This window comes from Cricetulus griseus (assembly GCF_003668045.3).
Source record: "Cricetulus griseus strain 17A/GY chromosome 1 unlocalized genomic scaffold, alternate assembly CriGri-PICRH-1.0 chr1_0, whole genome shotgun sequence".
Lineage (NCBI taxonomy): Eukaryota > Metazoa > Chordata > Mammalia > Rodentia > Cricetidae > Cricetulus > Cricetulus griseus.
This window is the reverse complement of record NW_023276806.1, coordinates 275,411,329-275,424,542: the sequence shown is the minus strand read 5'-3', so window position 1 is coordinate 275,424,542 and position 13,214 is coordinate 275,411,329. Positions and strand designations below refer to the sequence as shown.

General features: G+C 45.4%; 1 protein-coding gene and 1 pseudogene across 3 annotated transcripts in view; one reads left to right on the top strand and one right to left on the bottom strand.

The window, feature by feature from the left end:
* Positions 1-13,013, bottom strand: part of LOC100764242 (core histone macro-H2A.2) — a 27,616-nt gene extending 14,603 nt beyond the window's left edge. For 2 of the 3 annotated variants that reach the window (XM_035451059.1, XM_035451058.1), the window contains exons 1-3: positions 12,801-13,013; positions 2,716-2,822; positions 1,153-1,350 (exon numbers count right to left, since the gene is read on the bottom strand). In XM_035451059.1, coding sequence (XP_035306950.1) covers positions 1,153-1,350; positions 2,716-2,822; positions 12,801-12,972 — 477 coding nt within the window. In that variant the 5' untranslated portion in view covers positions 12,973-13,013. The remainder of the gene's footprint in view (positions 1-1,152; positions 1,351-2,715; positions 2,823-12,800) is intronic. The other variant, XM_035451060.1, reaches the window with a different exon arrangement.
* On the top strand, positions 3,619-8,899 carry LOC100763948 (annotated as a pseudogene).
* Positions 13,014-13,214: the final 201 nt, after the last annotated feature.

Genomic DNA, 13,214 nt, shown 5'->3' with positions numbered 1-13,214 from the left:
CTTTTGGTGTGCAGATATACATGGAAGCAGAATGTTGTATGCATAATAAATAAAAAAAATCTTAAAAAAAAGAAGCCCATGCCACCACACCCAGCACCATACACAATTTTATCACTTAATCCCAGTGCTGAGCTACAGTGTCTTTGGACCTTTGCAAAAACTGACTGTAAGGGCATGTCAACCTGTTCAGGCTGCTATGACACATAACATAGATGTGTGGCTTGTAAACACAGAAATATATTCCTTTTACTTCTAGAGGGCCAGGAAGATCCAGATGAAGGTTTTCTAGAAGAGTCTGTGTCTGGCAAGGGCTAGCTTCCTTGTAGGTGATACTGTATGACTGTGTCCTCAAATGATGGAAGATGAAGAAGCTGTTTCGGGCCTTACTATAAGGGTTTTGTGACGGTTGGTACTGTCACCTTGACAGGCTCTAGACTCACCTGGGACTGCGACTCTGCATGCCTATGAGGGATTATTTTGATTTCACTAATACTGCCCACTGTGGGCAGCATCATTCCCTGGTAGGGATACTGGACTGCATTAAATGGAGAAAGGGAGCCGAGAATTCATTTATGGTCTCTGTTTCCTCTCTGTGGATGTGGACCAGTGGCTTCAAACTCCTGTCACTTTTTTGGCTTTTCAAAACAGGGTTTCTCTGCATAGTCCTGGCTGTCCTGGAACTCAGAGATCTACCTTCTTCTTCTTTTTTGGTTTTTCAAGACAGGGTTTCTCTGTGTAGCTTTGGAGCCTATCCTGGCACTCGCTCTGGAGACCAGGCTGGCCTCGAACTCACAGAGATCTGTCTGCCTCTGCCTCTCGAGTGCTGGGATTAAAGATGTGTGCCACCATGCCCAGCTGCAAACTCCTGCCACCTTGACTCCCTCCAACCCTATAATGGATTATACCCTTGAACTATGAGCCAAAATAAACTCCTTCTCCCTAAAGTTGGTTTTGTTGGGATATTTTATCACAGTAGTGGGAAAGTAAACTAAGACAGACACTAATCTTGCAGTGAAGGATGTGTTCCCATGATGTCACCACTGATCAAAGGCTCCACCTCCTAATCATGTCCTTGGGGGTTAGAGTTATACAGAGAAGCAGTGTGTCTATGGCAGTGGTAATACCTGGCTCCTGAAATGCCCTGTGACTCACCTTCTTGGACGTCCGGGGCTTGGTGGCCTTGGATTTCTTACCCCCTTTCTTGCCTGATGCGGCCTTCCTTCCTCTTTTCTCTGGGGGTGGGGAGAGGATCGTTTCTGACTTTCCTTTGGTCCCTCGCTTTTTGGCCAGCAGCTCAGGGTGAATTCTCGGCAGGACACCCCCACTGGCGATGGTCACTCCTTTCAGCAGCTTGGAGAGAAATGCAAAGAGCTGGTCATGTCTGTGCCAGCTAACACAGGTCTCAGTACTGGTCAAACAAGGATGGAGTCTCACTTGTGCTTAACAAATAGAACTGATTAACAGGAAGTTACAGGCGCTCCCATCCTGTGCTTGCAAAACATTTCTCAGTAGGCACCTCCTGGTCTGTGGTCTTGCATAGAAAGCAAAAACAAGGCAAAATCAAAGGGCCAGAGAAGTCACAACTGGGACGATGCCCAGGGCTCTGGAATTTCAGATGACAACCAAGAATAGAGGGCTTCACAGGTAGGAAGCACAGCTGGGTTCAAAGGTTAACACAAGAATGAGATCCAGTGGTTTACACACTCTGAAACCTGTGTCCTATCAGGAACATATATGTTTGACCGTGTACCTCCCGCTGGATACATTTTGAATAATCAATCCATGGCCATATATTCTGCATATTTTAAAGCAGAGGGTGGTCTCAACCCACAGCTGATCCATGAACCACTAAGCCACCGGTATGTGACCAGAGCAGCACAGATACTTGAGAGTCTAGAAACATCTACAGCAAACTGGCAGATATTACAGCACTGTTAACTCTGACAACAAAAGCTTGCAGATTTTCATTTTCACGCCTTTATTTTTTGTTTGTTTGTTTTTTGAGACAGGGTTTCTCTGTGTAGCTTTGGAGCCTATCCTGGCACTTGCTCTGGAGACCAGGCTGGCACTGAACTCACAGAGATCCACTTGCCTCTGCCTCCCGAGTGCTGGGATTATAGACATGTGCCACCACCACCACCACCCAGTTTATTTCTTATTTTTCTAGTGACCAGTTTTTATTACTTTTTTTTTTGGAAAATAATCAATATATGATAGATTGGCAACTTTGAAGATTCTTTAGTTTGAGAACAATGACATCAGAGCATAAGTATAAATAAAATTTCTCATAGTATTTACCCACCAGCTTGCCTGGCATTCACTTGACTGTGGAGTCAATCAGTTCTATTGAATAAATAAGGAGTCTCCTACTCAGATCCCAATAAATCATCCACAGGGTTTGAGTCAAGAAATTGCCAGGAATAGTACATGCATGCAGCGATTTGTATTTAATGATGGGACAGGTCTGGAAGGTAAGGCAGAGTCTGTTCAAGAGGGGATTTGATCTTGACTCTGAATGCAGAGCCATCAGGATTTGCTCTTCTCTACCTCATCCTGGTGTGTGTGTGTGTGTGTGTGTGTGTGTGTGTGTATGTATGTGTATAGGACTGGGAACTATCACAAGAATGACTGATGGCTGACTGGGTCCACCCAAGAGTATGCCTGCCAACCCAGTAGCCCCCACCTCTCAAAGTTGAGTCTAGGGTGCAGACCTACCTGGTTGAGCTCCTCATCGTTGGCAACGGCCAGCAGGATGTGTCTCGGGGCTATCCGGGCCTTCTTGTTGTCCCTGGCAGCATTTCCAGCTAACTCTAGGATTTCCGCTGAAATTACAAGGGGAGCTTAGACAATCAAATTATATCATTATTGGTGTGTGTAGGTGCATTCGCCCACATGTGGAGGTCAGAAAACAACTTTGTAGAGTTGGTTCTCTCTTTCCACCTTTATGTGGATTCTGGAAATTAGACCCGTGTTGTCAGATTGACACAGCAAGTGTCTTTACCTGCTGAGCCATCCCTCCCAGCCTAAAATTTGTGACTTTTGTTTTGGGATGTATTCATAGTTACATGAATGTAACTATGGGTTACATGGGTGTATTTGGTCCAAAGGCCACAGAGGTTGAATATATCTGGTGCTTTTTATATACCATTTGTTTCTCTGTCATTTCTTATTTCTTTTAAATTTGCATATTTTGTATCTTCAAGTGTTTTACCTTCATGTGTATGTGTGCACCACGCACGCGCATGGAGACTGCAGCGTTCAGAAGAGGGTTTTGGATCCCCTAGAACTGGCGCTAGAGATGGCTGTGAGCCACCATGTAGTTACTGGAACGATTTGTTTTATTTTTAACTAAAGATTTATTTGACTTTCTCTTCAGTTGTGGAAAGATGATTCATTGGCTTTAAAAAGTGTGAACGAGGGGCTGGCGAGATAGCTCATCGGTTAAGAGCGCTGGCTGCTCTTCCAGAGGACCAGGGTTCAGTTCCCAGAACCCATGTTGGGTAGGGTGGTTCACAGTCTCCTATCATGTGATACACACTCACATGTGAGATACACGTACATAGATACATACATAAATACCAATAAAAAACAAATCTTTTGCTCTTTCTGCCATCTTGGCGCCAGTGGAGGCCTGCTGGGAACAGAACTTCTAAAAGGCAAATATGTCTGGAAGGCTGTGGTGCAAGGCCATTTTTGCTGGCTCTAAGCGAGGTCTCCGGAACCAGAGAGAGCACACAGCTCTTCTTAAAATTGAAGGTGTTTATGCCCGAGATGACACGGAATTCTATTGGGCAGGAGATGTGCTTACGTGTATAAAGCAAAAAACAACACAGTGACACCCGGCGGCAAACCAAACAAAACCAGAGTGATCTGGGGAAAAGTAACCAGGGCCCATGGAAACAGTGGCATGGTTCATGCCAAATTCCGAAGCAACCTTCCTGTAAAAGCCATTGGACACAGAATCCGTGTGATGCTGTACCCTTCCAGAATTTAAACTAATGAAAAGTTGAAAGACCCCCGCCCTTAGCTTTCTCTTTTAAGTTTTCCTGCATGCAGCTGGCGAATACATCCTCCCCTGCACCCCCTGACCCTTGATCCCCACAGCTGCCGGCACTTCCCCGCCGCCGCGCAAGGCCGGCCCCGGCCCCCGCCGGACCGCTCCGTCCCAAGGTCAGCCATCTGGACCGGCAAAAGATAAAGGCCATTTCACCTGACTATTACGGTGCCTTTTTCCCCTATAAAAGGACTCCCCTTCCGGGGCTCAGGGCTTAGCCTAACAAAAAGCTAAGTCCCCGGGTGCCCGGCGCCATCAATAAATCCTCTTGTTCTTGCATCCAGAGTTCGTGGTTTCGATGATTCCTGGGTGTGGGTCTTCTTCTTCTACGAAAGTATCTCTTCTGAGGTCTTTCATTTGGGGGCTCGGTCCGGGATTGAGACCCGCCCAGGGACCACCGACCCACGTCTGGGAGGTAAGCGTTGTGCGGATCCGCTGTCTTGTGTCGTCTTGTGTCTTGTCTGTCTGAATCCGTCTTATGAACTGCGCCTGCGTTTGCAGTACCCAGCTGAGTACATTTCGTATTTGGCGGCTCGGAGGGGAGCCGCGGCTCCAGGAGACGTCCTGGCAGCGTTTGGAGCATCAGTGAGCTCATTTGTTTTCTGGCTAGGGTAGATGCCTTAGCGCTTGGAGCTTCAGTGGGCTCATTTGTTTTCTGGAGTTTTACTTTCGACTCTGTCGAAACTGCGCTGCGAAAGCCTGTTCTGTGTTGTTCGGTCTTTGTTTTGTAGTTGATGTGCATAAACGCAAATGGATTACTCTTTGTTCCTCAGAATGGCCAGCCTTTGACGTGGGCTGGCCGCGGGATGATACCTTTAACCCCCAAACTATATTTCAGGTAAAAGACACCCCAAGGGCCCCCCCTTCCTTTCCCCCTCTAACCGCCCGCCGCCGCCCCCGCCAGAGGCAGAAGCGGCCGCCGCCCCCGCCAGAGGCAGAAGCGGCCGCCGCCGCCTAGGTCCCCTTAACCTCGGAGGAGAAACAGCTGCCCAATGAAATTGATGCAGCTTGCCCTCTTAAAAGACCTGAATGGGATTTTACCACTGAAGCAGGTAGGACGTCTCTATCACCGGGTGTTCGCAGCGGGTCTGGGGGGGGGGGCGCTTTTCTAGAGAGACTAAAAGAAATATATAGGATGTATACTCCCTATGATCCGGAAGATCCAGGGCAGGCCACCAGCGACCTGGACAGGGATCAATGTGCTTTTTGCTATACTTCATGAAAAGGGGACTTTGACAAAATTTTTATGTTGACTGAAAAATGAAAAAAAATTGTAGGAAACTTAAATAATAAAAAGGAAACTTGTCTAAGAATGTCTAAGAGAGTCAGAGAAATGAACTAAAAGGTTATAGAAAATTAAAGCAAGCAAGTCATAGCAGAGAAGATTGTTACAGAAAGTTATGGAGGGTCAAAGCAAGTTGTAAAAGGTCAGAGGAAAGTTGTTAAAAGTCAGAAAAAAGGTTATTATAAGTCAGAGAAAAATGTAAACTGTGCTATGGTTTCTCATGTCTAAAATTTTAACCATATTAAGCTAATTCTGTTTTATATATACTTGTTTTAAAATGTTCATATGACTTGACTGGTCGCCATTTTGCTAAAATTAAAAAAGAATACTTAAACCGCCATCTTGACTAAAGATGACCGCATGGAAATTAGAGGTACCATCTTAGAAACAAGTTTTTCAATTGAGATTTACAATGTTAATGCTTCTATATATTACAGAAAGACCTTAAGGGAATTTAAATTTCTTTTTAAAACCAGTTTTTTTATGTTTGTTTTTATTAATGTTTGTACTTAAAGAGCTTCAATTTAAAATTATTTTTGAGCAAAGCCTGACAATGTAAAGTTTTTGTTTTATGAAAGATGCTGATCTATTATAAGGTATTACAATTTATATTTTAGAAATAAATTTAGGATGTTGATAACACACACCTTTAAGCTCAGGATGTTGGTAGCACACGCCTTAAGTTTAGAACATTGGGGATACACGCCTTTAATCCCACCACTCGGGAGTAAGAGGCAGATGGATCTTTATGAGTTCAAGGTCTGCCAGGTCCGGCAGATCGAATTCCAGGACAGGCTCCAAAGTCACAGAAAAACCCTGCCTAAGAAAGAAGTTAAGCTACTGTTTAAGGAATATAAGGTAGCTCTATGCAGTTTTAAGTTCAGCTGTGCTGTTTCAAACATCTTACTAAGTTAAAACCAGTTACAGTCAGACTAAAAATTATTTACAGAAATAAGACCTTACCTAGCCACCTGTATACTTAATGTGTGCTTAAGGCAAGTAATTAAAACAGACAAACAGACCTCTAATGCTTCAGAGATCTTCAGAATATGGCATTTAAATTGTTATCTTTAAAGTTTATAATGTCAGACAGACTGCCAGATCCTGACAATGACCCGAAGATTACAGGCACCTCAGTTCCTGCACCTGGACCAATGAGCAGATGCTCAGATATGAAACCTGCCGCCTGCCAGAACCTGGCCGAGACTGTGGACAAAGCTGCTGGACGCTGGAAAATTGATTGTACCCCTTTGCCTAGACAAAACAAGGTCAGTCTTTTCCATGTCCCTCTTCCACAGAGAGAAAATAAAACCTCTCACAATATAGGCCTGGCGAAGATTGCTGTTCTTTGAGACAGCTGCCTCCAACGGTAATGGAGAAACTTGGATTTGGCTAACTGTATATGGACTTGCTTCTAACTGGCTTCTGTCAATTTTTAGTAGATTCGGATAAAATATACCCTTCTCAGATCTCTGAAATATTACTGGTTGTCAGCTTGGCAGCATCAGACAGTCAGATCCACTATAGACTAGTCAGTATGTTAGCTGATAAAATAATGACTATCTACTGTTCAGGCACAAGCTCAAGGTTTTTAAGTTTATTTTGGTTGTCATCTAAGTACAAACTTAAAGGGCTTTTCATCAGGCCAAAGGCACCTCTGTCCAATCCATACCTAGCTCTCTGGACAGAAGAAAAATGTACATGCTTATAGCCCAAATCTGTAGTTTTTGCTAGGACTCAAAGTTATAAATATGTTCTTGCTGTTTGAACAGATATCCAGATATCTGCTTTTTCTGCACTGTGGGCTTCTATAAATAAGTTTTAACCTCTGTTCCTAGTTTAAATATGTCTTAAACAGGTTTCTGCTTCTGACAGACATCTGAGTACCAGTTGCTGACTTCAGACTGTTCTAAGTAGACTGCGAACCCTAGACTTGCTATGGATGTGAACCAGTCTGCTGATATGGACACCCCCTATCTCTGCAACAATGTCAGCTAACCAGAAGCCCCTGATGGATTCCCCATTGCCTAAATTCCTTTTTGTTTTTGACTAGCATTTCAACCTTCTGGGGTCCCTAACTTCGTCCCAAAGTCAGCAGGAAGCAGTTTGGAAAAGAATTTCGCCGTCCATTCTCCCTGGTTGAAGTGCTAAGTCAAAGGGAACTTCCTTGCGAGGGGATGCCAGTACCTATCACTCCCTGATGGGGACACTAGAGACTGGGTCCTCCTACTCCCCCTAGCATACCCCTAGGCCATATGGGCTCACATCTTTTTAAAAAAAAAAAAACTTATAAAGACCAGAGGGACCATCCTACCATTCCCCATTCCTACCAGATCGGGGACACTGTCTGGGTCCGGCGTCACCAGACCTCAGCGCCTACCAGTTGTAAAACTGCCATGCAGCACAAGCTCACATTGTCTGAGGTCTCAGGAAAGGGGCTATGCATAGGCAGTACTGGTTTGACCCCCTGCGTCTCTACTACCGTTCTCAATGCCACTATTGACTTTTGTATATTGACAGAACTTTGGCCCAGGGTCACATATCACCAACCTGAATATATTTATAGGGTACTAGAGAAGTCAACCCGACATAAGAGGGAGCCAATATCCTTTACCGTGGCCCTATTATTAGGAGGGATAACAGTGGGGGGCATAGCAGCCGGCATAGGGACCGGAACCGTTGCCCTACAGGGAATTAATCATTTTAAGCTTCTACAACAAGCCATGCACACGGATATCCAGGTCCTAGAAGAGTCAGTCAGTGCACTCGAGAAATCCTTAACATCACTCTCTGAGGTGGTCCTGCAGAACAGAGGGACAGCATGGCCAAACTTAGGGAGAGGCTAAAACAGAGGCAACAGCTATTTGAGTCTCAACAAGGATGGTTCGCTAAGTCCCCCTGGTTGACTACCCTTATATCCACGCTCATGGGACCTCTGGTTATTCTATTTTTGATCCTCATATTTGGTCCCTGCATTCTGAACAAACTGACTCAATTCATCAGAGAACGACTATCTGTTGTACAGGCCTTAGTCTTAACTCAACAATATCATCAGCTAAAGCAAATAGATCCAGAGTATCCAGAGACCTCTGAATGAAAGATTCCATTCAGTTACAAGAGAAATGGGGGAATGAAAGACCCCCGCCCTTAGCTTTCTCTTTTAAGTTTTCCTGCATGCAGCTGGCGAATACATCCTCCCCTGCACCCCCTGACCCTTGATCCCCACAGCTGCCGGCACTTCCCCGCCGCCGCGCAAGGCCGGCCCCGGCCCCCGCCGGACCGCTCCGTCCCAAGGTCAGCCATCTGGACCGGCAAAAGATAAAGGCCATTTCACCTGACTATTACGGTGCCTTTTTCCCCTATAAAAGGACTCCCCTTCCGGGGCTCAGGGCTTAGCCTAACAAAAAGCTAAGTCCCTGGGTGCCCGGCGCCATCAATAAATCCTCTTGTTCTTGCATCCAGAGTTCGTGGTTTCGATGATTCCTGGGTGTGGGTCTTCTTCTTCTACGAAAGTATCTCTTCTGAGGTCTTTCAAAGTAAATAAATAAAAGTGGATTTGTAAAACAACAACAACAAAAAAAAAACAAAAAAACCCCAAAACAACAAATCTTTTAAATTCAAATACAAAACAAATCTTTAAAACAAACAAACAATCAAGAAAATGGAAAAAAAATCGAAAGAGTGAGGGTTTTTTTGTTTTGTTTTGTTTTTTTTGTTTTTTTTTTTTTTGAGACAGGGTTTCTCTGTGTAGCTTTGGAGCCTATCCTGGCACTCACTCTGGAGACTACACTGGCCTCCAACTCACAGAGATAGATCCGCCTGCCTCTGCTTCCCGAGTGCTGGGATTAAAGGCATGCACCACCAACGCCCGGCTGAGTGAGTTTTCTTCTTTTAAGATTTTATTTATTTATTATGTATACAACATTCTGCTTCTATGTATCTCTGCACACCAGAAGAGGGCACCAGATCTCATAATGGATGGTTGTGAACCACCATGTGGGTGCTGGGAATTGAACCCAGGACCTCTGGAAGAGCAGTCAGTGCTCTTAACCTCCGAGCCATCTCTCCAGCCAGAAAGAGTGAGTTTTAATGAGAAAGCTGTTTACGAGGAAGTAGGAGGCAGTGGGCCAACATGTCTCACTGAAGAGGGAAGGAAAGGTGCATGTGTTTGCACAAATGTCCCGTGTGGATGTGTGCAGACGAGTCTCTGTGTTTTCAAGGATTCTGCTGTACAATGGCATAAAAACTCATGCCTGAAATCAACAGGGGATTCCACACGTGCCTTTGCAACCAACCAAATTTTAGACCAAAAAGCCCATAAAGTTGCTATCATCCAGAAGACCCATGGCAATGGCTGAAACTTGGCGTAAGTATGCCATATTAGCCAGGCAGATGTAATTAACAAAAACACTAAAATAAAACAAACACTAGAGTTAAAATATTTATATGGAATGAACTCCACATTCTTCTCATGCCTTTCTTGGAATACTCAGCAATGGCTGAGTTTACTAACAGTTCACTGACACAGTGACCACAGTGTGTGTGTGTGTGTGTGTGTGTGTGTGTGTGTGTGTGTGTGTGTGTGTGTCTGTGTGTTGCATTCCTGCCTATGTGGAAGCCAAAGGTTGACATCAGGGGTCATCCTCTATTATTTATTTATTTATTGGTTTTATGAGACAAGGTTGCTCTATATAACAATCCTGGCTGTCCAGAACTTGCTCCATAGACCAGCATGGCCTCAAACTCACCGAGACCCTCCTGCTCTGCCTCCTGAGTGCTGGGATTAAAGGTATGCACCACCACAGTCCAGCCATCCTCTATTTTTTACAACATACTTCTTATTTAAAAAAATATTTTTAATTTTACATACCAACCCCAGTTTCCCCTCCCTCCCCATAATGGCTCCCTCTATCAAGGTATCTCTTTCATTGCTCTCCCCCTCCATCTCTCCCCCAACTCCATCTTCTTGATCCCTCATGTTCCCATCCCCCATCCTCTCCCTTCTATCCACCCCTCCCAGTTTACCCAGGAGATCTTAACTATTTTTCCTTCCTGGGCCTTCCATGTGTGTCCCTCTTAGGGTCCCCCTTTTTTATACCATACTTTTTGAGAGTCTTTCACTGAAATGAGAGCTTGCTCTTTTGGCTAGACTGGCTGGCCAGTGAGCTTTGGGGATTATAAACCAAGCACGACTTTTGCACGGGTGTTGGGGTACTAACTGAGGTCCTCATGCTTGCATAGCAAGCACTTTAGTTACTAAGCCATCTCCTCAGCCCGTGACCTCATTTGCTGAATTAAAGATTGGGGCATTGTAGTATAAGAAGTATGAACAGAAGCCGGGCGGTGGTGGCATTCACCTTTAGTCCCAGCACTCAGGAGACAGAGGCAGGCAGATTTCTGTGAGTTTGAGGCCCAGCTGGGTCTACAGAGCTACACAGAGAAATCCTGCCTCAAAAACAAAAACAAAACAAACAAAAAATAAGTGCAAACACACTTGTGGGGCAGAGGGGACATATATTTTGAAATTAATGCCCTATTAGATTATCTGGTATGTAGCTTCAGGGTGATGCTCAGCTTTCCTTTCTCTTAATTGTATGTAGCTCTGGCTGGCCTGGCACTCACTATGTAGACCAGGCTAGTCCAAAACTCATAGAAATCCATCTGCCTCTGCCTCTTGAGTGCTTAGAGTGCTTAGAGTTATAGTGGTCCAGAGGTTGCTTTTCAACTGGGTAGAATTTTCATGGCACCTAGCTTTGCTGTGTGGGAGGGGCGAGTGACAAACTGTGACATTGTAGAGGGACTAATCCCACTTAGTTATCTACACTTTTGAATGTTTGACTTGCATAGTTTTCTTTTGTTTGTTTTTGAGACATGGTTTCTCTGTATGGTCCTGGAACTGCTCTGTATACCAGGCTAGCCTCTGACTCAGAGATCTGACTATTTCTGCCTCCCAAGTTCTGGGATTAAAGGAGTGCACCATCATATCCAGCCTCTTTCTTTCTTTTTTCCCCCAAGTCAGGGTTTCTCTGTGTATCTTTGTAGACTAGGCTGGCCTCGACCTCACAGAGATACAGCTACTTCTGCCTCCCAAGTGCTGAGATTAAAGCCACCACTGCCTAGCTTATGTATCTTCCTCTTCTTCTTCTTCTTCTTCTTCTTCTTCTTCTTCTTCTTCTTCTTCTTCTTCCTCCTCCTCCTCCTCCTCCTCCTCCTCCTCCTCCTGTTTTTTTTTTTTGTTTTTTCGAGATAGGGTTTCTCTGTGGCTTTGGAGGCTGTCCTGGAACTAGCTCTTGTAGACCAGGCTGGTCTCGAACTCACAGAGATCTGCCTGCCTCTGTCCCCCGAGAGCTGGGATTAGAGGTGTGTGCCACTACTGCCAGGTTTATGTATTTCTTAAAAAGCAACCATACCATTGTTAAGTCTTGTTTCGGTTTAATACATGAAGGCAATGTAAATGTCAAGCAGAATTAAGTAAGAAGTGCACCACACATCTCACCTAATGGGTGCAGTGGCACACACCTGTGATCCCAGCACTAAGGAAGCTGAGGCAGGAGGATTGAATGGAGTGTGAAGCCAGCTCAGTGAAATAGTGAATTCCAGGCCAGCCTGGGCAACAGAGACCCTGGTTCAAAACCAAACACCCCTCTCTTCTTGGAGCTGGGGACATGGCTCAATAGGTACAGTGCTCACTACACAAACATGATGATCTGAGATTTTGTGTGTGTGTGTGTGTGTGTGTGTGTGTGTGTGTGTGTGTGTGTGTGTATAGGGGCAAAAGGCCAATCTCAGATGTCATTCTTTAGGGCTATCCACCTCATTTTTGAAACAGGTTCTCTCACCTGGAATTTAGTGATTGGCAAGGCTGGCTAGCCACCAAGCCCCAAGGATACACCTGCTTACACTTCTCCCATGCCAGGATTTCAAGTGTGTGGCACTGTGCCCAGTTTTCACATGAGTTCTGGGGATCAAACAACTCAGGTTCTCAGGAATGTATGGCAAGCACTTTTCCAACTGAACCATCTCCCCAATCCTTCTACTTTAAATATACCAAAACCAAACCAACCAAACAAAAAACAACCCCCGCCCCCAGGGACTTAAAGAGCAATCTGATGCAAAGTGAAGAGCCCTCTCCCTTTACCAGAATACTCTCTGCACTTTCTCTTGTGAGCTTAGACGGTCGTGTATAGCATTTGCTAATCTAAGCCACACTTTACTTGGCAAGTGTGGAAGAGCACCTTCAATGTGGGCTCTCTATCCTATGTGTGCCAACTTCCCAAAGCCCTTTCTCATTCTCCAAAGCCTTCAGAAGCCGACCTTAGCCAAGAAGGCCAGGAAGAGCCCCACCATCACCTGCAGTACCTTTGAGCCAGGCACTGGGTGATCCATGGCATCCTACCCAAATATGAAGGATCCTATAGGGTGGAGACCTCTGTGTGAGGACCCCCTATATGCCAGAATTACCTGCCAGGTACTCAATGACAGCTGCCATATAGACGGGTGCACCGACGCTGATCCGGTACTTGAATGTCCCTTTTTTCAGGTAACGCATCAACCGACCTACTGGAAAGATGACACCAGCCCTGGCTGACCGGGACAGCTTGGACATTTTCTTCTTCCCGCTCCGGCCTGACATCTTGCCTCAGTTTCCCTCTCAGCTTGCTGACACAGTGGCCTCCTGGCACTTACACAATCCTAGAAAGAAAAACAGGTGTGATTGAGGCTGGCTGGAAACATCAGGGACACATTAGTGTGACCTTAGGACACAATGTGACATGTCTGGCTGCCAGCACAAAAAAGCTGAAGGCATGAGCTGGGCAGGGCCTCTGAAGGGCATCTGCAGCCTCCACAAAAACATCCCTGCCCACGGGGCAGCCC